An 18,096-nucleotide genomic window follows, 5' to 3' on the forward strand; every position below is an offset into this window, starting at 1 on the left:
ATTCTAACATGTTTAAATTGAAAAGGAAATAGCTAACAATTCTAACGGACTGACTGTTATTATAGAAAAGCTTGGATTTTAAAAACAGAAGAATGAAAATAAATGTTTTTAGGGAACAATTAATGGAACAAAGTCTGAAGGTAACTTTTTATAATAGTTATTTCTCGCATCGTATTATAAACAGCTTTCCGCGGATATAGAATGTACAATTATAATCTTATGATTGTACATTTTTATATTCGTAGAAATCTGGATATAATACGATGCTAGACATAATTTTTTCGTATGGAGAACCGGTTCTAATCTACCGGATATTAATCGGTTTCTAATGCATACGAGAAAAAAATTACAATGATTTATTTCGTGCACATTACGGATTGTTACTATACTTCGCTACTGTTGGTCTAATTAAGAGATTGTTCATATATACATTGTATAATTATTGTTTGTAGAGAAGCAAACGTGAGGTGAAGGCGCCAAAATTTGACATATTTCTCAATCCAACAAAGAAAGCTGAACAAAGAGAACTGGAAATTAAATTATCCAAAAAATACAGGTTCACTTTTTTTGGGGGGGCGGAAGACTATTTTTGTGGATAGTGGACAAAATAATGTCACGGTCGTAGCGGTCATGCATCTTGCGTCATATTGGAAAGGTGACACAAATTTCAAATCTCAGTTTTCGCAATTTCATTTTTTTTCTCTATAAGATAAAAGCGATGCTTGCTAGATTATCTAATTCGCTATAAAATAAAGATAGATTTTTCTCAAATCGCCAAATCTGGGGTCTGAAATTTGCGTCACCCTTCCAACTTTGACGCAAGACGCATAACCGCTACGACCGTGGCTTTATTTTGTCCACTATCATTTTTGTGTTCAATCTATAAAATAAAGGATGCCATAGGGGGGTGTGGGGTAAAGGGGTGTTTGTTTATCTCACCTCCACCCTCTCCTTGCAATTGTCGACACGTCCCTTTCAAAAAAAAGGTTGGACGCACTTGTAAGAAATTTTTAAGCAGGGACGTCCAAGCTTATTTATGTTGTATAAAATGCCTGAAATTCACAAGATTTGTAAGACGGGGATTTTCGGACATTGTTACAAAGCGCAAGATTTTTTTAGGGGGTTATTGGGTATCACCACTTAAAGCCCGAGTAGGACGTTCTTTTTTTGTAGAGAAGAACTTTTTATTGCACAACCTTTGTGTGTAAGTGTTAAATGTATGTATATGCAATGAAATATTCTCCTTTTCCCCTAAAATTGATAATTTAAACTTCAATCAGAATTAGATTTCTTCGCATCGATTTGAGACAAACATAATAATTTTATAATTTCTGAAGTACATTTTAACCTTTTTAGTATTATTTAGCATTGTAAATAATACAAAACTACACTTGATAGCGTTAGTTTCCCAAATCTCCGCTTGATGTCTCAAGTGTTAGAAACACTAAAATATTAGTTTTCTTAATATTTTGTCCGTAAAACGAAGTTTTGGAAAATTTCTTTTGCTTTAAAAAAAGTTATTTAATACTTTTTACGTAGCATAGTAAAAATAATAGTGTATAAAATAGTTTGGAATTAGAATAAAACTTGTTCAAATAAGTGGTCAATGAGAATAAATGTGGAAAATTTAAAAGTGTTAATGCAAAATAACAATTGACAATGTCCAGGTGACCTTCAGTGGTCTGGGGTGCAGGCTTCAAACCTGTAGGCGTCGAGAGGCGCAGTGGTTCGATTCCACCTCCTAGGCGAAATTAAACTTTATATTCTATTACATGCCTAAAAATTTTAAAAATTTCCTTGGCAGTTTCACTAAAGTCCTCTGTTTTGAAAAAAATTTATAAATTGAGGTTATATTTTTGTGATTGTGTTATTTTTCAGGGTAGATCAGGTTAGGTTATGTTTGGGATAGGGTAGCCCCGCAGGGGTTAGGCAAAAAGAAATCCTTTCCTACCCCCTTATTTTATATCAATTGGGTTTCTTTGCTCGTTAGGCACTTCACCCCCCTACAAAAAAAAGAATATCCAAGGTTGTTGTCAGCAAGTTAAAAGGCAGTTGATATGATTTCTAAGTCGTACCTAATTGCTAAGGAATCATTATGCAAAGTTTTAGATCGATAGGATGAGTCTAACTTGCCTAAATCAGCGATAAGAGCTATGCGTTGTATACGGATAGACCAGCCCTAATTATGTAAAAGCTTCGGTTTTAAAAAGTGAATAATATTAATTTCAGGGATACTTTTGGAGCCATGAATTTGACGCACAGCTTTCCGAGTATTTTTGAGATGCTTTGGCATAGCATTAACCCTTGCTTTGATATCAAGTAAGAATATTTATTATTTATTGTTATCAACTCACCTTCTCTATATGTATTTGTACTTGTTATCAATTTATAAAAATGCAAAGACCGTTCACCAAAGTTTCATAAACCAGTTCTCTTATTGGTTAGCTTAAAATCTAAGGAATTTTAAATCTTTTCACTTATAATTTTAATCTTTAGTGAGATAAAAGGGGTAATTTTGTTCATCATAGTTGTCTATTTGCTTAAGATTCCTGCTAGAAAAACTGTCTCTAGTTTATGAGAAAAAAAAACACGGATGACATATGTAATTCCTGATAATTTTAGCCGTCAATCCTGAATAGGAGAATCGGGAAAATCATGAAAACCTAAAAATCTAGGAATCGATCTAGCCCCCCAATTAATAGACAAATCTTAACAAAACTTAGTCAAAATAAGTAGAATCTAAAATTCATTAATCCCTTAAATTTCAGCACTCTATCTTGAAAAGGAATTGAGAAAATCATGAAAACTTAAAAATCTAGGAATCGATCGAGCACCCCAAATAACAGACAGATGGACAAAACAATGTATAGATTAGATTGGCACATGTCCTAGGAATCTTCACTAAAAATTTCAGCTGTCTTCTATACTGAATAGGAGCCGAGAAAATCACGTTTCCCCCATAGCGTTGCGGACAGACTGACTGACTGACGGATAAAGTCAATTATAAAGTAGCTTAGCTACTAAAAATTTCGCAATGAAAAACAGAATGGCAGTATGCCTAATTAAAGTAGCGCAACTACATTATAATTTCTTATTTCAAGGGAATGGACATCATAATAAAATTTCTTATTTCAAGGGAATGGACATCAGATTATCGGGATGAGAAGTCAACAATCAAACGCTGCTGGTGGAAAGGAGTTCCGGTAAACCCTTATATAAAAGTACCAGGAAGTCTTTTTATGTCTGTAGCAAAGATTCTGAACCAGTATGGCTCTCCTTTAAAATGTATTTTAGTCCAGGGAAGGTTTATAACTATTTGGGGAGAGGGTAAAGAACTAAAGAATTTACTTTTTAAAAAGAACTCAAATCAAAAGTAGGGGCCGCCACTCCCCCTCCCCTCCATTTCCCTGAAAGTTTTCTTAGATCACTAGGGGGCGGAGATAAAGTCTCAGTACTAAATAAAATGAAACTGCAAAAATTAATTTCTTTTTTTAAAATTTATATTAAACTATTTACTTTTGTTAATAATATATATGTTTGTTTAAATGCAGTTTAAACGAGGTGTTTAAATGATTTACATTTTATGATTTAATTAATAATTTTTCTTTTTTTTTCAATTAAAAATATCATAAATTATGAGGACAATTATATTTTTTGGTATCAAGTATAATATTTTTTCCCTTTTTTGCTAAAAATAGCATAAAAGCGATTACAATTATACTTTATACTGTAAGTAGAAATGTAGAAAATCAGTATAACATAGAAAAAGTGACTAAAAAAGAATGGATGTAGAATATTACAGGGGAAAAATTATCTTTCATTAAGGTTGCTATCTCCATTGTAATCTATTGGTCAGTTCGTTCATTCAGTAAAAGGGAACATTAAAATCTTGTGTAAGATCCAAGTAATAATTTTACATAATAAAGCATCCAATTAGCATCTGGTTGCTAATTCTGTTTATTGCTCTAATATAACCCATGTATGTTTTCAATCTACCAAAAACTTGGACGTCTATCTTTCATAGCAACTAGGTAAATCTAATTTAATTTAACATTCTGAGGAATCATTGACAAATAAATAATTTTTTATTCCAGTATGGCTTTGAAACCGATTAATATCCGCAGTATTAGAAACGGGTCTCAGATAATACTGAGAAATAAAAATTAATGCATCGTATTACAAACAATTTTCCACGAACAATTAAATCAAAATCATTAAATTAATATCAATTTTGTTAGCCCAGGCCTTCGTTCTACCAAACTAGTTTCAATCTTTTATCTTTTATTTTATTATCTGCGGAAAGCTGTCTGTAAATCGATGCGATAAAAATTTTAACAGCACGTTTTCTTTTAGATAAACTGCACAGCAATCTTCAAGACGAACCCCACAGACAGGGGGATGTGTTGTACATTCAATGCTAAAGCAGCTGACCAAGTTTATAGGTTAGTAACTTATTCAGGGATCTTAACCCTATTACAAGGGGGGGGGGGGGGGGTCATGGTCACCACCCCTTTAGGATTTTGCCTCTCATTTAGTACAGGTACTGACATTAACCCCTGAGAGATAGAGAGAGAGAGGAGATTGGCTAGTTTTTACACTAGTCCCCAAAGTTTTATAATAACGTTTTGTTAATCGCTGGCCTAATAATTTTGGGGACTTTTGTGAATTTCTATTAGTTGTTTCATTATGTTGAGTGTTCCAAACGTTTCGATTTTCAACTACTAATAATAATCTACAGAAGGGGTAATTTTGTGTTTCATCATTGGGCATGTACATCAATTTATCGGCCATTGTCTTAACCCTTAAGACCCCTGCATTAACCCGCAATGAGCAATAATTTATTACCTTATTTAAAGTAATAACATACTGTTAAAATTATTTAATTGTTAATAAATCATATGAATTATTTTATTTGCATGTTGATTCTACATATTTTATAATATTAATGCCGTATGCACAAAAATTAGAAAGTTGTTTGGGGTCTAATAAATCTTTAATTAAAGTCAGCCAGAGTTTAAGGGATTCCCACTTTGTTTTCAAACAAAGACGATTATATACAATGAACACGGAGATACATGTGTTGAAAAATAGTTAGAATTCAGAAATCAATCCATAAATAAAAGCATCAGGATGTCTGTATGTCGCGAAGAATGTTACTAACCACTGAACCGATATGGTTCTCCTTTACAGTTAAGATTCTTATAGGTCCAGGTAAGGTTACAACTTTTTTTGGAGGGAGTGTACCTTAACTCTCCCAGGAGAAATCAATCACCCCTGGAACCCCCCCCCCCCATCTTAAAAATGTACTTTTTCTTTTTAAAACTAAGTTTAAAAATGTCCCTTCTCTCCAATGCATAGTAAGGCTCAGCTATGTAGTAATTATTTTGGCCACAACTTAAATATCATTTTTTCTCTGTTATTTATTTGCATGTTAACTCCTTATAACCACAACTCATATAGGTAATCAAATTTTAACAGAAATTGAGGTTAAATAAATGCTTATTTATGATTCTCTATAGGTTTATTCAGTGTTAGGATTTTCTATAATTAGTTACTGGTTGTACGTTTTGTTTTAGTCTAGTTTATAGATTTTTAAAATAATGATAACGAGATATAAAGACGCAAAAATAATACTCATCTAGTATTATAGGGTCGACACCCAGGAAGGGAGGGGGTATAAAGCTGTGTGTTACACTAGTCCGCAAGGTCTTACAAAACGTTTTCTTAATCGTTGGCCTAACAATGTTAGGGACTTTTACTGAATTTTAATTTGATTGTTTGGTTCATTTAGTAAGTGTCCAAAGTTTCAATCATTAATTGTAATATACTAAAGTAGTAACTTTGTGTATAATCATTGAGGATATACATCAATTTATCGGCCATTGTCTTATTCCTTTAGATCTTTGATCGACACCTCCACATTTCCATAAAGTGCTCATAGATGCCTCTTGGGGCGTAGCCACTAGAGAAAATATAAAAAATGGGCCATAAAGGTTGCTAGTTTTATATAAAAAAACGTGTTGGATGGTTTTAGCCATTTTAAAGTGAATATAGATTTTTTCTATCCACTCAACAATTTTTTAACTACAAACAATTAACATTAAAGAAAGGATATTTGGATTTAAAAAGCTTGGATTTGGTGAAAGTTGACATTCTTGTCTAAAAATCTTAAATGCAATTTAATGATAATGTATAAATTGATTAAGTATATAGGAAGAACGTTTACTAGAATAGGTCAAAGACTTGTCATTTTTAAGCGAAGATTTACTACAATAAGTGTCCACACTTCAGTGCCTTAGTTTAACTTCAAGACAGCATTTTTATTTTGGAATATTTTATTGCTCAGTCAATAGATGCTTGGACTAAGTAAGATTGATATATAAATGTGTTTTATTTATTTCAACTTTAAATTTAACTCAAATAAATTATAAGCCCACGATTGATTTGTTATCTCTTATCCTTATTTTATAGATTTTTTAAGTCAAAAAAGTTTACACTTTCTTTGCATTTGTACTTTTATTTAGAGAAATCAAAAATAACATTATATTGTTTATTTTTGTTATTGTGGTTGTATTTTAATCATTTATTTAATCAATTATGCAAGGTCGTAGCATATATGAGTATTTGTAACTTTATTAAATGTTTAATACTTGACGTTACTATTAGGTCTACCTATTCACTAAAAAAAGCAATACCCATATTTAAGATAGTTCTTTAATTTTGTGAAGCAAGTAGCTTCGCCCCAAGATGTTACCCCCCCCCCCTTCCGCTAACACCAATTTTTTTTTGTTAAAGTTTTTTTCAGTCCATAAATCTTATGGGGTTGATTCACCAGCCCACCCCCACCCTCAATCAAATTGCGTAAAATTGTTGAATGATTGATTTTAAGACAAAATAAAAAGTTTTTCATCATGAAACATTTCTAGAAAATGGAACAGATCAATACAAAATCCTTCTTGTGCTTAATAATTTTTTTTTATTTGGGGTTTCTTAATTAAAGATAAATACTTATACATTTTACTAATCTTAATAAACTCTTACTATAAACGAGGTCACAAGCCACAAGTCACGAATTTCTTTGTACTTTACCTTTTTTTAGGTCAGAAGTAATAAATATAGGATTCAAGTAATAAATGGAAAGTTTATTATAATTGTAATAATTTCCGATTTTTATGGATTTATTAAAGAAATAATCAAGCATTGTAAAATTTCAAAAAAAGCAAAATAAAATTTTTAGTGTTTAAAAAAATATAGTTTATAGAAAAAGTTTCTATTAGAAATATACTTTACTGTTGTCTTTTTTTATATATTTATTTTAGTTTGATATAGTTTTATTTACCCTATATATGGGCATAATTATCCTTGTTTTCCATTATTATGAATAATTAATCCAACTTTATAACCACTAAACAACCATGCAGTAAATATAAATTTATTGCATTCATAAATAAATATTAAACATTCTAAATATTTTAGATTTCCAAGTTTTGTAAATTTTTCAACAAAATATCCCCGCAGGGCTCTCTACAATATACCTAAACAATACATAAAAGAAAATATGTCTGTTCAATTTAATGATATAGGTTAATAATAGGTTATTTTTTTAGAATAAAGCACTTATGAACAAAATGAATAAATTTGTTCTACTTAAAAACATATAATTAATACATTTTTTTCCAAAAATACTTAAAGCACAGCAACGCTAAAAGTAAAAGTTGTAGGTAATCATCTTTTTTTCAAATCTATATTAGCTAATGTTTAATCAAAAATGCCTAAAGCCCCATTCTTTTTTTAAACAAGGATGACAACATCCACAAAAGCGAAGCTCTGAAAGGGAAGGACAAACGAACATTAACACTTGTAGATTGTCAGAACTGAATTAGCAGAATATCAAATGCATCAGTACAAACAATATTGTAAGTAAATTTGTTGCAAAACTGCCTAAATAGATGATACTGTTTAAGCACATACTTAATTTTTGGGACTTGTTTATAGAGATGCTTAAATTTTCAAAATTGAAAAAAATATTTCTAAGAAGATATTACCCTTTTTTCAATTAATATTAGGAAACTTACAGGAAAGCCCCCATTTTAATAGAATATTGTTGCGCGACCTATGGACATAATTGCCTATATTTCAATATGTAATTAACCCCTTTTTATATTGAACAAAAACTCGACACGATAATTGTAGAGTTGATCTGTGCATTCAATTCCGCATATTACCACATGCACACAGTGTCAAAAAAAAGACATTAGCCGAAATTATAAAATTAAATGTTTTATAACAAGAGAAAACAAGTGATTATTTCGTGCTGATTTAATAATATGCGGTTTTTTGTTATTTGATAATGGGATGTATATTGTATATGCGGAAGTCAGGTCACACCATAATGTTTTTAATGGAAAGTGAAGTGCTATGTCAATTTTGATGTCATGACAGCGTTTGATGTAGTTTAGATGACCTGTAAAAGAAATAAGTAGCTAAGCTTTAAAATATCATTGATGAAAATATGAACAAAGTGATTTACTTAGCAGATAGATTTCATTTTGTCATGTTCTTTTGAATTCAGATAATATTTTTTTGAATCTATACTTTGCATTTCTTAAGGGATAGGGAAATGCATGATAAATTGCTGTATATCCCCAATGATGATAAACATAACCACCTCTTTTATAGATTAAATTATAGGTTGTATAGTTTGGACACTTCTAGTATTAAACCAACCAATCAACCAGTTAACAAAAGTACATTAAGTTTTTTGAGGCAAAGAAAAAATAACATGGTTATAAAAATTTGGGTACAAGTGTTTTTTACAGTTCAATGATTGCTGCCTTTGGGTGTTGTAACCCTTGTTAATATACCATATACAATTGTATTATATTTTCTTTCTTTAGGGAAACAATTTTTGCCCAATCAGTGGCCCGCCTACAAAGAATGAATGTGAATAATTCTTTTGAAGAAGCAAATCTACCCAATGGATTTCTAACTGGCAAGGAACCCAGGCCTGAGATAGGTATACATAAATCTGCTTTGAGATTTAAACAAAAAAATATGGACATTTTTTATCAGGATATCCAGCTCAGAATCTACTTCCTGACCTTTTGTCTATAGCTTGAGTTTTAACTCAAAGTTTTGGGTATAGTCCCTTTCGTAACATCGCACCTTATGGGGCGATTCTTCGTATTTTTCACAGTAGCTTTTTTCCTATTTCTAGGGGGCTCTAACCCTGCGGGGCCAATTACCTAACCCTGTGGGGCAATCACCTAACCCAATATAACATAACCTAACCTAACCTAACCTATAAAAAGCCATTTTAAAAATACGACGAATCACCCCATATCGGTCGATGTTACGAAAGGGACTATTCCCAATTTTTTTCATAACCACCGAACCTCCCCTAATTTGAAATTTTGAGAAAAATAAACTTCATACTATTCAGAAGGAGGTATTCTAACCTTTCCTTTTTCGGACATAATCTAAAATAAAGCAAAAAATACCTGATTTAAAAAAAAACCTGTGGTCCATATGGAATATGAGGAAAAACACCACATATCATTTCACTGACTGAACTTTTTTTTATTTTTTTTTTTGATCTGTCCATCTAGAATAGAATATACTACTTGATCTTTCATCTATAAAAAGTATTATTTTAGGAAAAAATCGAGGGCTTACATTGATAATAGATTCACATGCTAACATAGTTTCTCCCGGGACAGTAGCGGATGATTTCGAAGGTAAATATTATAATTACTGGGTGCTTTCCCTTAAAGTGCCAGTCGAGCACAAGAACTCCCCTAAAATAAAATAAAATGATTGAAATAGTAACGGGGATAAATTGAAGGTGAAACAAAAATAAAGTATAAATTTGAGTAAACTACACACACCCCTCCTTAACCAAATTTTAGATTTAAAAAATTTTCCAAACATTCGGACAATTGGGCGTTCAAATAGGACGTAGTGGTAGTCAGAATCAGTTGAGAACAAAATCCTAGCCGTTCCTTCTTGCCAGATATCGCCATTTTAAGATTTTAAGTAAAATAACACTAAAAATCAAAATACAAACTTAAATCTTCGTTCAATTTTTATAGTATAATTTTAGTAAGACAGCCCCAAAACAGAGTATCTTTGCTCCTGTGGCCATACTGACTGTCTGGAGTTCCTTACAGAGAGTGTCTTTATGTGTTAAAACAAGTAGGGATTCGAACCCATTCCCAAAACTAACAAATGTGGAATAGCTGTGTATTACAGCATGATGTCAGTATTTTCAACACTGATAGATGGATGGCCAGCGAAGGCAAGGCATATCCTAACCAGAAAACCTGATCATTCACCCACAGGCCCCAGTGGAACACCTTTGAGGTCTGCACTATATGTTTTCTGGGGTGTTGTTCCCCTGCTCCCAAGTATTGGGCAGGTTTAGACCCAAAGGTGCTCTCAGACGCTCATTAACCCTGCCATTTGGGCCAAGTTTAGAGTGATGTTACACACCTGGCCTGTGAAATGGGCCGTGAGTTGCTCCCCTGCCAAGATCAGCACAGCCGCCACAGAAGGATAGCTACAGGTGGTGGGCTGCATACATTTCTCAAGATGCAAGTTAGCCCCATTCTGATCTTGATCCTCCAGGAGATCATGGTAGTGTGCATTTTGAACCATACCCTGAGCCTGGGAGGGTTCTTTTTGATGTAGTTGGGGACACAGTTACAGTTTGACATGCCTGAGCTGGTGGTATGGATCAGTTGGGAGAGTAGCACTGGTCGCCCCCACTCACACTAACCAAGTGGCCCCAGCCCTGCCAATCCTGGGACCTGGGTCTTTCCCACAACCAGCGGCTCAAGGCAAGAAGCCCTCTAGCCGTACAATTAACTGTCTGGCCAGGGCTGCTATCAAGGGGCCACTGCAAGCCATAGCCCTTGTTCCTATCGAATTCCCTGAGGTCAAGGTGCACTAGAGCTGACCGATTAAACCGTGAAACTGGACAGGGGCTATTCTTAGTTGTACACCCCCATGGTGTTCAATGTGCCTCCAGCAACAAACTGCCCACCAGGACAGAGATGGTGGTCAAGACCAGGCCAAACTTCCAGTGCAGGGGCCTGACTATGGGGACCCCAGGTACAAGTTCAACAAGGAGCTGACCCTGCTTATCACAAACAACAGCTAGAGAGTATCCAGAGGGGCATGCATTGCCCAGGCACAATATACAAATTACCACTGTCATGCTGTAATATGCAGCTATTCCACCTTGGATAGTTTCAAACAGTAACTCCCTCAGAAAGAACCCTCCCAGGTTCAGGGCATAGTTCAAGATGCACAGCATTATAATCTCCTGGAGGATCAAGATCAGGGTAGTGCTAATTTGCATCTTCAGTGAAGGTATGCGGCCAACCACATACAGCTATCCTTCTGTGGCAGCTGTGCTGATCTGTGATTGGCAAGGGAGCATCTCATGAACAGGGCATGGGCCAGGTGTGTAACATCACTCTGAGCTTGGCCAGGGTTAATGGGAGTCTAAGGGCACCATTAGGTCTCAACCTGCCACATACTAGGGTGCAGGTGAACAACACCCTGTAAACATGTGGTGCAGACCTCAAATGTGCTCCACTGGGGCCTGTGGGTGAATGATCAGGTTTCTGGTTAGGATAGGCCTTGCTGTCTATCTGTCAGTGGTAAAAATACTGACCTCATTCTGTAATACACAGCTATTCCACGTTGGTTAGTTTTGGGAATGGGTTCGAATCCCTATTTGTGTTAACACATAAAGGCACTCTCTGTTAGGAACTCCAGGCAGTTAGTTTGGCCACAGGAGCAAAGATACTCTGTTTTGGGGCTGTCTCACTAAAATTATACTAAAAAATTGAAAGAAGATTTAAGTTTGTATTTGGATATTTAGTGTAATTTTACTTAAAATCTTAAAATGGCGATATCTGGCAAGAAGGAACAGCTAGGATTTTGTTCTCAACTGATTCTAACTACCACTAGGTCCTATTTGAACGCCTAATTGTCCGAATTTTTGGAAAATTTTTTTAATCTAAAGTTCGGTTAAGGAGGGGTGTGTACAGCATGTATAATCAACAGAGACATCAACATTACATAGTTACATAGTCTACAAATATACATAGAGAGGAAGACATTATAGAACAGGTTTTGCGTGTTAGAAATTAGAAAAGGGATATTACAGAACAAGAAATGTTATAACCATAAGCAACAAAGCAATAATAATAAAAATTTTACAAGAAACTTATCTGCAGAAAAATTATTAATTTCAAACAAACAAACAAATTGTAGTTTTAGGGTTTTACAATCTTATTTTCAAATTTCCTGATATTTAATAATTGAAACATTTTTAAAAATCTCTAATTTTGGTTTTGTTTGTGGTTTGTTTTTCAAGGCCATTTAAGTTTTTTCAATAAGTTTCTTGGGTTTTTAATTATATTTTCCTGAAATCGTACTCTGGTAATTTAACACGGACAATAACGTCAAAAAGTAAAAAGAAATGTGTTTCTATTATAGCTTCGAAGCCTATTAATATCCGCTGTATTAGAACCGGTTCTCAGTCATACTTAAAAATAAAATAGTGTATAGAATCGTATTACAGACATTTTCCACTAATATTAAAATGAAAATCATAAAATTAATACTAGTTTTGTTAGCCTGGGCCTTCGGTTGCTCGTGTCTAACAAAACTGGTTTTAATCTTAAAAGATTTAATTTTAATATCCACCGAAAGCTGTCTATAATACGATGCGAAAATTAATAATTATCTGTCTTTTTTACTTTTATTTGCAGGAAAATTACAGGGTGCGGCACATAAATCCGGACTTTTTCTAATTTTTAAACAAATGAATATAAAATCGTCAATTATAAAGATTTTATTGAATTTTAAAAACTGAGAGGCAGGATAGATATTTGACTATTAGATTATTAAAAAAAAATGGCCGCCAGTCTCATTCGCTGCCTGTACCCGCCTCCTCAGCCGCCGGCAGGCCCAGGTCAAAATGTACCTGTCCAAGCTGGCGAAGTTCTCCTTGATAGTGGCAATGAGGGAGGTCTTTGTGATATGGGCACCTCTATTGGTCCATGCTTCAAAGTAGCTGTATGCCAAAAAGTCCATTGAATTAATATCAGGCTGCTGGGAGGCCACATTTCCTTAGAAACGTGAGTAACAGCAGGGTCCAAATTAATACAACTTTCAAGCTACCCTTAGACACTGAGGCTCTCATTTGGACCACAGTTCAGCTATAACGACGTTTTTTACCTTTTTGGAAATGGCATGACAATTCAGCTAGGGTTGTTACCGCAATTCATTGTCTAAAATGAGTTTTAAAGTTCCATATGGGTCCCTGAAATCGAAAACCGAGAAATATTAACAATTTTTCACGATTTTTGATGTTTTTGACATCTTAAAATCTGACACGTTTCACTTTGCTGGAGTACTACGGCCAAGCCATTTCAGATAGCGAGCTCTAGTCTTTTCTAGTGTCTTACTTATGTATCTAACAGTATCTCCAGCAAGTTTCATATGCTTTTCTCAACTACAGATGGGCTGAGGTCAGATTTAGTGGGTTCTAGTCAAGAATCAAGATTTAACCACCTGCGCATTTCGAATCTGCCTTGTTGAACATATGCGCGGCCAGCTCGTTATACACGTCCATCTTCGTCCAAAGATTTTTTTGTGCTTAATTGTCATTATTTAAGCTTTTTATAGTGGGGTCAAACGTCCTGATTGGTCAAGTAGTTTTGATGCTATGGCCGCTTAAAAAAAGTCCGGATTTATGTGCCGTACCCTGTATATGCCAAATAACGCAATTCTAATAATGACAAAACAAATTTTTAAGGTTTTCTGTCACTTGTGAGTTCATCAGAAAAGTTTCCTTCACTAACAGAAAAGGTAAGAATAGTTATTTCTCGCATCGTATTATAAACAGCTTTCCGCGGATATAGAATGTACAATTATAAGATTAAGACCAGTTTTTTAGCCGCGAGGTGCCGAAGTCACCGGCTAAAAAAACTGGTTTAATCTTATGATTGTACATTTTTATAGTCGTAGAAAGCTGGATGTAATACGATGCTAGACATAGTTTTTTCGTATGGATGAGAACTGGTTCCTATCCACCGGAATCGAATGAATACGAGAAATACAAATATTTTAGATATTTTTGTAAACAGAACATTCATTACTAATTCTAGTTTTATTGTCTCCAATGGGCCTAAGGTCCAGGGGCGTCCAAGCTTTTTTTTTTGGGGGGGGTAAAAAATTTTAGGGGGGGGGGTAATTCGTGTTTGGGGGGGGGTAAAATGGCGCGCGAAGCGCGCCGAAATTTTTTTTTACCCCCCCCAAAATTTTTACCCAGGGGGTAAAATTTGATTGGGGGGGGTAATTACCCCCCCTAAAGTCTGTTGGGGGGGGTAAATACTCCCCCCAAATCTGTTGGGGGGGGGGGTAATTACCCCCCCCAAACTAATTTACCCCGGGGGTAACATTTTTGGGGGGGGTAATTTAATTATGTAAAAAAAGCACCTACCTAATCTATTAAGTTAATAAGTACTATCCTATAACATAAAGTAGTAAGTAAGGTTTATTTGACTATAGCTTCAGATTTCATTACTTTTAATACTGAGTTCTCCTTTTTAGGAAAGCTTCACATAGATCCCATGATGGTTCCACACTATTATAGATCAATCCTTTGAGTGGTTTTAGGCTATTTTTCTCCTCCCTTTTTACCCTTTAGAAAATACAAGTTCTTAGATGCTAAGGGCGCCACTACTATTCAAATATATAGTAGTATCTCATTCTTTAGAACATAAAAATACAATAATTAACTCACTAACCAATGAACCAATATGATTATACTTTAAAGTGAAGCGTCTTATAGGTCCTGGTAAGTTTTATAACTAGTTTTGAGACACCCTGACATCCTCCCAAAAGAAATTGCCTATAGAAATTCTTTTTCATTATTTAATGAAATATTTAATTTAGTTAGGTATCTATTTTATGGAATCTTCAGTGCTTTACAATTACATCATAGATTCCCGGGATGGTTTTAGCCCTTATAAAGGCCCAAGCAAATAAAACATGATCAAACTATTAAATTTTTTGTTATCATGGTGTTCAAGATCTGATTTAATTGAAACATTAGGATATACTTTTCATTAACTATTAGGAGACCAAACGAGGAACATAAAATATATTACACCTCAAGGCTCGAGTCACACTATGACTTTTTTTAAGGGGGGGGGGCGGGGATTACCCTCTCCCCCCCCAAAAAAAAATTTTCAGTAATTTTTTTTAAGAACATTCAATTTTGGGGGGGTAAATACCCCCCCAAAAAAAATTTTTAAAGAACATTTATTTTGGGGGGGTAATTACCCCCCCCAAAATCGTTCGGGGGGGGGGTAAATACCCCCCCCAAAATCGTTGGGGGTGCCTACGGCACCCCCAAGGTAGGGGTAATTTTTTTTTTGGGGGGTATTGTTCAAAAAATTTTGGGGGTGCCAAATGGCCCATTACCCCTCCCCCTTGGACGCCTATGCTAAGGTCCTCACCAACAAAATTAATGTTATGATTTTTATTACATTTTTTGTGAAAATATGATACAAAACACTATTCATAGTAAGAATCAGAACAGAGGTGAATTCTTAAAAAAACTTTTGCCCCACTAAAATCAGTTTGCCTCACTAAAATTATCCCCACTAAATTTTTAGTTTGCCTCACTGATTTTAATGGGGCAAACTGATTTTAGTGGGGCAAAAGTTTTTTAAGAATTCATCTCAGGTTTTAATCTAGCGGAAATGAATCGGATTTGGAGCCATAGTAAAATGCCTCCCGTTCTCTTATTTCATGACTTATTCACCATTGAATATAAATAACCAGAGTTTACTTATTGTATATTAATCCTTGCATTGGTATGGCATGTGTCCTAATATAATCGATTCTTATAAGTTCAACCTAAAATAAAGACAAAACTAAAGAATCTATTCATTTAGCAAACTTTAGTGTTAAAATTTATCCAATTAAAGAAGGGAGGGCATTTGAAATGAACCTAATAATAGGACAATTATAGAGTAACGGCGCTTCTAATTTTTTTTATATTAAATGTAGTTTGTAGTTATGTAAATTAAACAAAAACTTTATACATTTTATCCGTAGTATAATATATACATTTGTTTTACTAAGATTTCAAGACTGTTAGTTTTTCAGAGAAGTTTTATATATGTTCTTTGGCAGGTTTCATGATATTTTACGGACGTTACTCCAACATAGCTGAAGCCAAAAATGTATTTTCTTTTTAAAACAAATATCCTTCAACCTCATATTAGGACAAAGTAGTTAAAAATGTAATAAAAATTGTTATAAAACCATGAATAATTATGAAATAATCACCAAATATGAGTTTACATTTTGTAATAAATCAATTAGAAATACCAATAAACATATTCATAATTACATCTGGCATGAAATTTTATCAAACTTCAAAACAGCCAAAAAAAAATTAAATAGCAAACCAGTTAGGAAATTTTTTTTTAAAACAAAGAATCCTCTTAGAAAATTATTTCCCCCTAAACCTTATTTTGAAGTAAATTAAAGTAAGAAGGGGGGGGGGGGGATTTACGTATCTTTTACTTTTACATATATTGACGTTATAAGCTTATGCAATCTATGGTTTATGCAGGGGCCTGGATTCAGCCCATTAATTCAATTTCAAATTACCGAAAATTAGATATTTCGTTGGGGAAGAGTTAAAACTTGTTTTTGGTGTAACTGAAGGGAAGTGGATGAGAAGGGGAGAAATAAGGTAAGAGGGTTGTGAGAAATTTTCACTAAGAATTGTTTGTCAGAATAGCATTCCCTAGTCCATGGGTTTATGTTAGCCAATTAAAAATTTTTTTTGCTCAGTTCCAACAATTTATAGATATTTTCAATGACATTATAATAATTATTAAACATTACAACAAGGATCCTATATCTACCAATTAATGCTATTCCAACAATGACACTATAAAATAAAATAAAAACAGCTTGTTTTTTTCTTCGTATTGTAGAAACCCCCAAATTTTTTTTAATATTATGAATTCCATTGAATTAAGTCTGAACAAAGTAAAAATTTTCCAATCAATTTTGTTTGTTTGCACAATTATATTGCCATAAAATTAATATAACAAGAATAACACCTTCCAAAAATATATCTATAATACAAAGTAGAATGATGTCTGCCTGTCTGTCCGTCCGTTTGTCAGTCCGTCCCTTAAGATCTCGGTAACCACTGAACCAATCGGATTCTACTCTTTAGGGAATATACCTACTGGTTCTGTGGTGGTTTTAAGCTATTTTCTTGGGGGGCGGGATGCCCCCATATCCATAAAAAACAAAAATTTCCCCAACCCCCCTTTTTTTAGGTAGGCTGTAGCACTAGGCAGCAGCCTGTAGCAGTGCCTATTTTTTAAAAACAAATTCTATATAGGAGGGTTGACTTCCTCTCACCTCATAGGGCTAAGCCTCTAGATGCTAGGGGCTAAGCTGCTAGTAACCATTATAAAGCATATACTATTTTTCTTAAAATCATAAAATGTAAATGATCTCAAATACTCAAATTATGGTGTATTATTTTTATTAAAAAGTAATTTGATTTGTAAAAAGTAAAGAGTTTGATCTATGTTGCGAAGCACCAACATTTTAAAATTGTTTTAGAGCAAATTTATTTCTGTAATTTAAAACTTTTTATTTCAAATTTTTTTTTCAGTGAAGAAATAAGTTAACGAAATTCTTTGTTTCTATAAATAAATAAAAATTCCATTCATTTTGCTTTTTATTTGAAAGGTTGAAAGTTTAGTTTTTGTTATTAAAACGTTTAGTTTTCGATTTTTACAAAGGAAGCGTTAAAATTGGGAGTAAAAGAGAAAGAGGATACATAGGACTTTAAATTATACATTCTGGGGCATATGTAAAATTTTTCTTAAATGGAGAACTCAATCGTTTCAGTCATTGGTAAGATATTATAATAGGAATTATTTGTTATTTAAAAAATTGTTAGTTTTATATTTCTGTGCTTCTTATGGATATTGTTCTTGTTACTGTGTGTGGGGGGAGGGGGTAAGGATT

At 33.7% G+C, this 18,096-nt stretch overlaps 1 protein-coding gene and 1 non-coding gene across 2 annotated transcripts in view; both read left to right on the forward strand.

Moving 5' to 3' along the window:
• LOC145320022 (uncharacterized) overlaps window positions 1–18,096 on the forward strand; it is a 42,219-nt gene that overhangs the window by 10,365 nt on the left and 13,758 nt on the right. Inside the window, exons 11-18 of the mRNA XM_080162462.1 lie at window positions 113–140; window positions 453–556; window positions 2,230–2,319; window positions 3,137–3,203; window positions 4,354–4,442; window positions 8,898–9,016; window positions 9,657–9,737; window positions 13,835–13,887. Of these exons, the coding sequence (XP_080018588.1) occupies window positions 113–140; window positions 453–556; window positions 2,230–2,319; window positions 3,137–3,203; window positions 4,354–4,442; window positions 8,898–9,016; window positions 9,657–9,737; window positions 13,835–13,887 (631 nt within the window). The remainder of the gene's footprint in view (window positions 1–112; window positions 141–452; window positions 557–2,229; window positions 2,320–3,136; window positions 3,204–4,353; window positions 4,443–8,897; window positions 9,017–9,656; window positions 9,738–13,834; window positions 13,888–18,096) is intronic.
• TRNASTOP-UCA (transfer RNA opal suppressor (anticodon UCA)) lies at window positions 1,662–1,748 on the forward strand. The gene has a single exon. It is a non-coding gene; the product is annotated as a tRNA-Sec (tRNA).

This window comes from Acartia tonsa, chromosome 5 (assembly GCF_053477335.1).
Source record: "Acartia tonsa isolate MP-2025a chromosome 5, ASM5347733v1, whole genome shotgun sequence".
In the NCBI taxonomy this organism is placed as follows: domain Eukaryota; kingdom Metazoa; phylum Arthropoda; class Copepoda; order Calanoida; family Acartiidae; genus Acartia; species Acartia tonsa.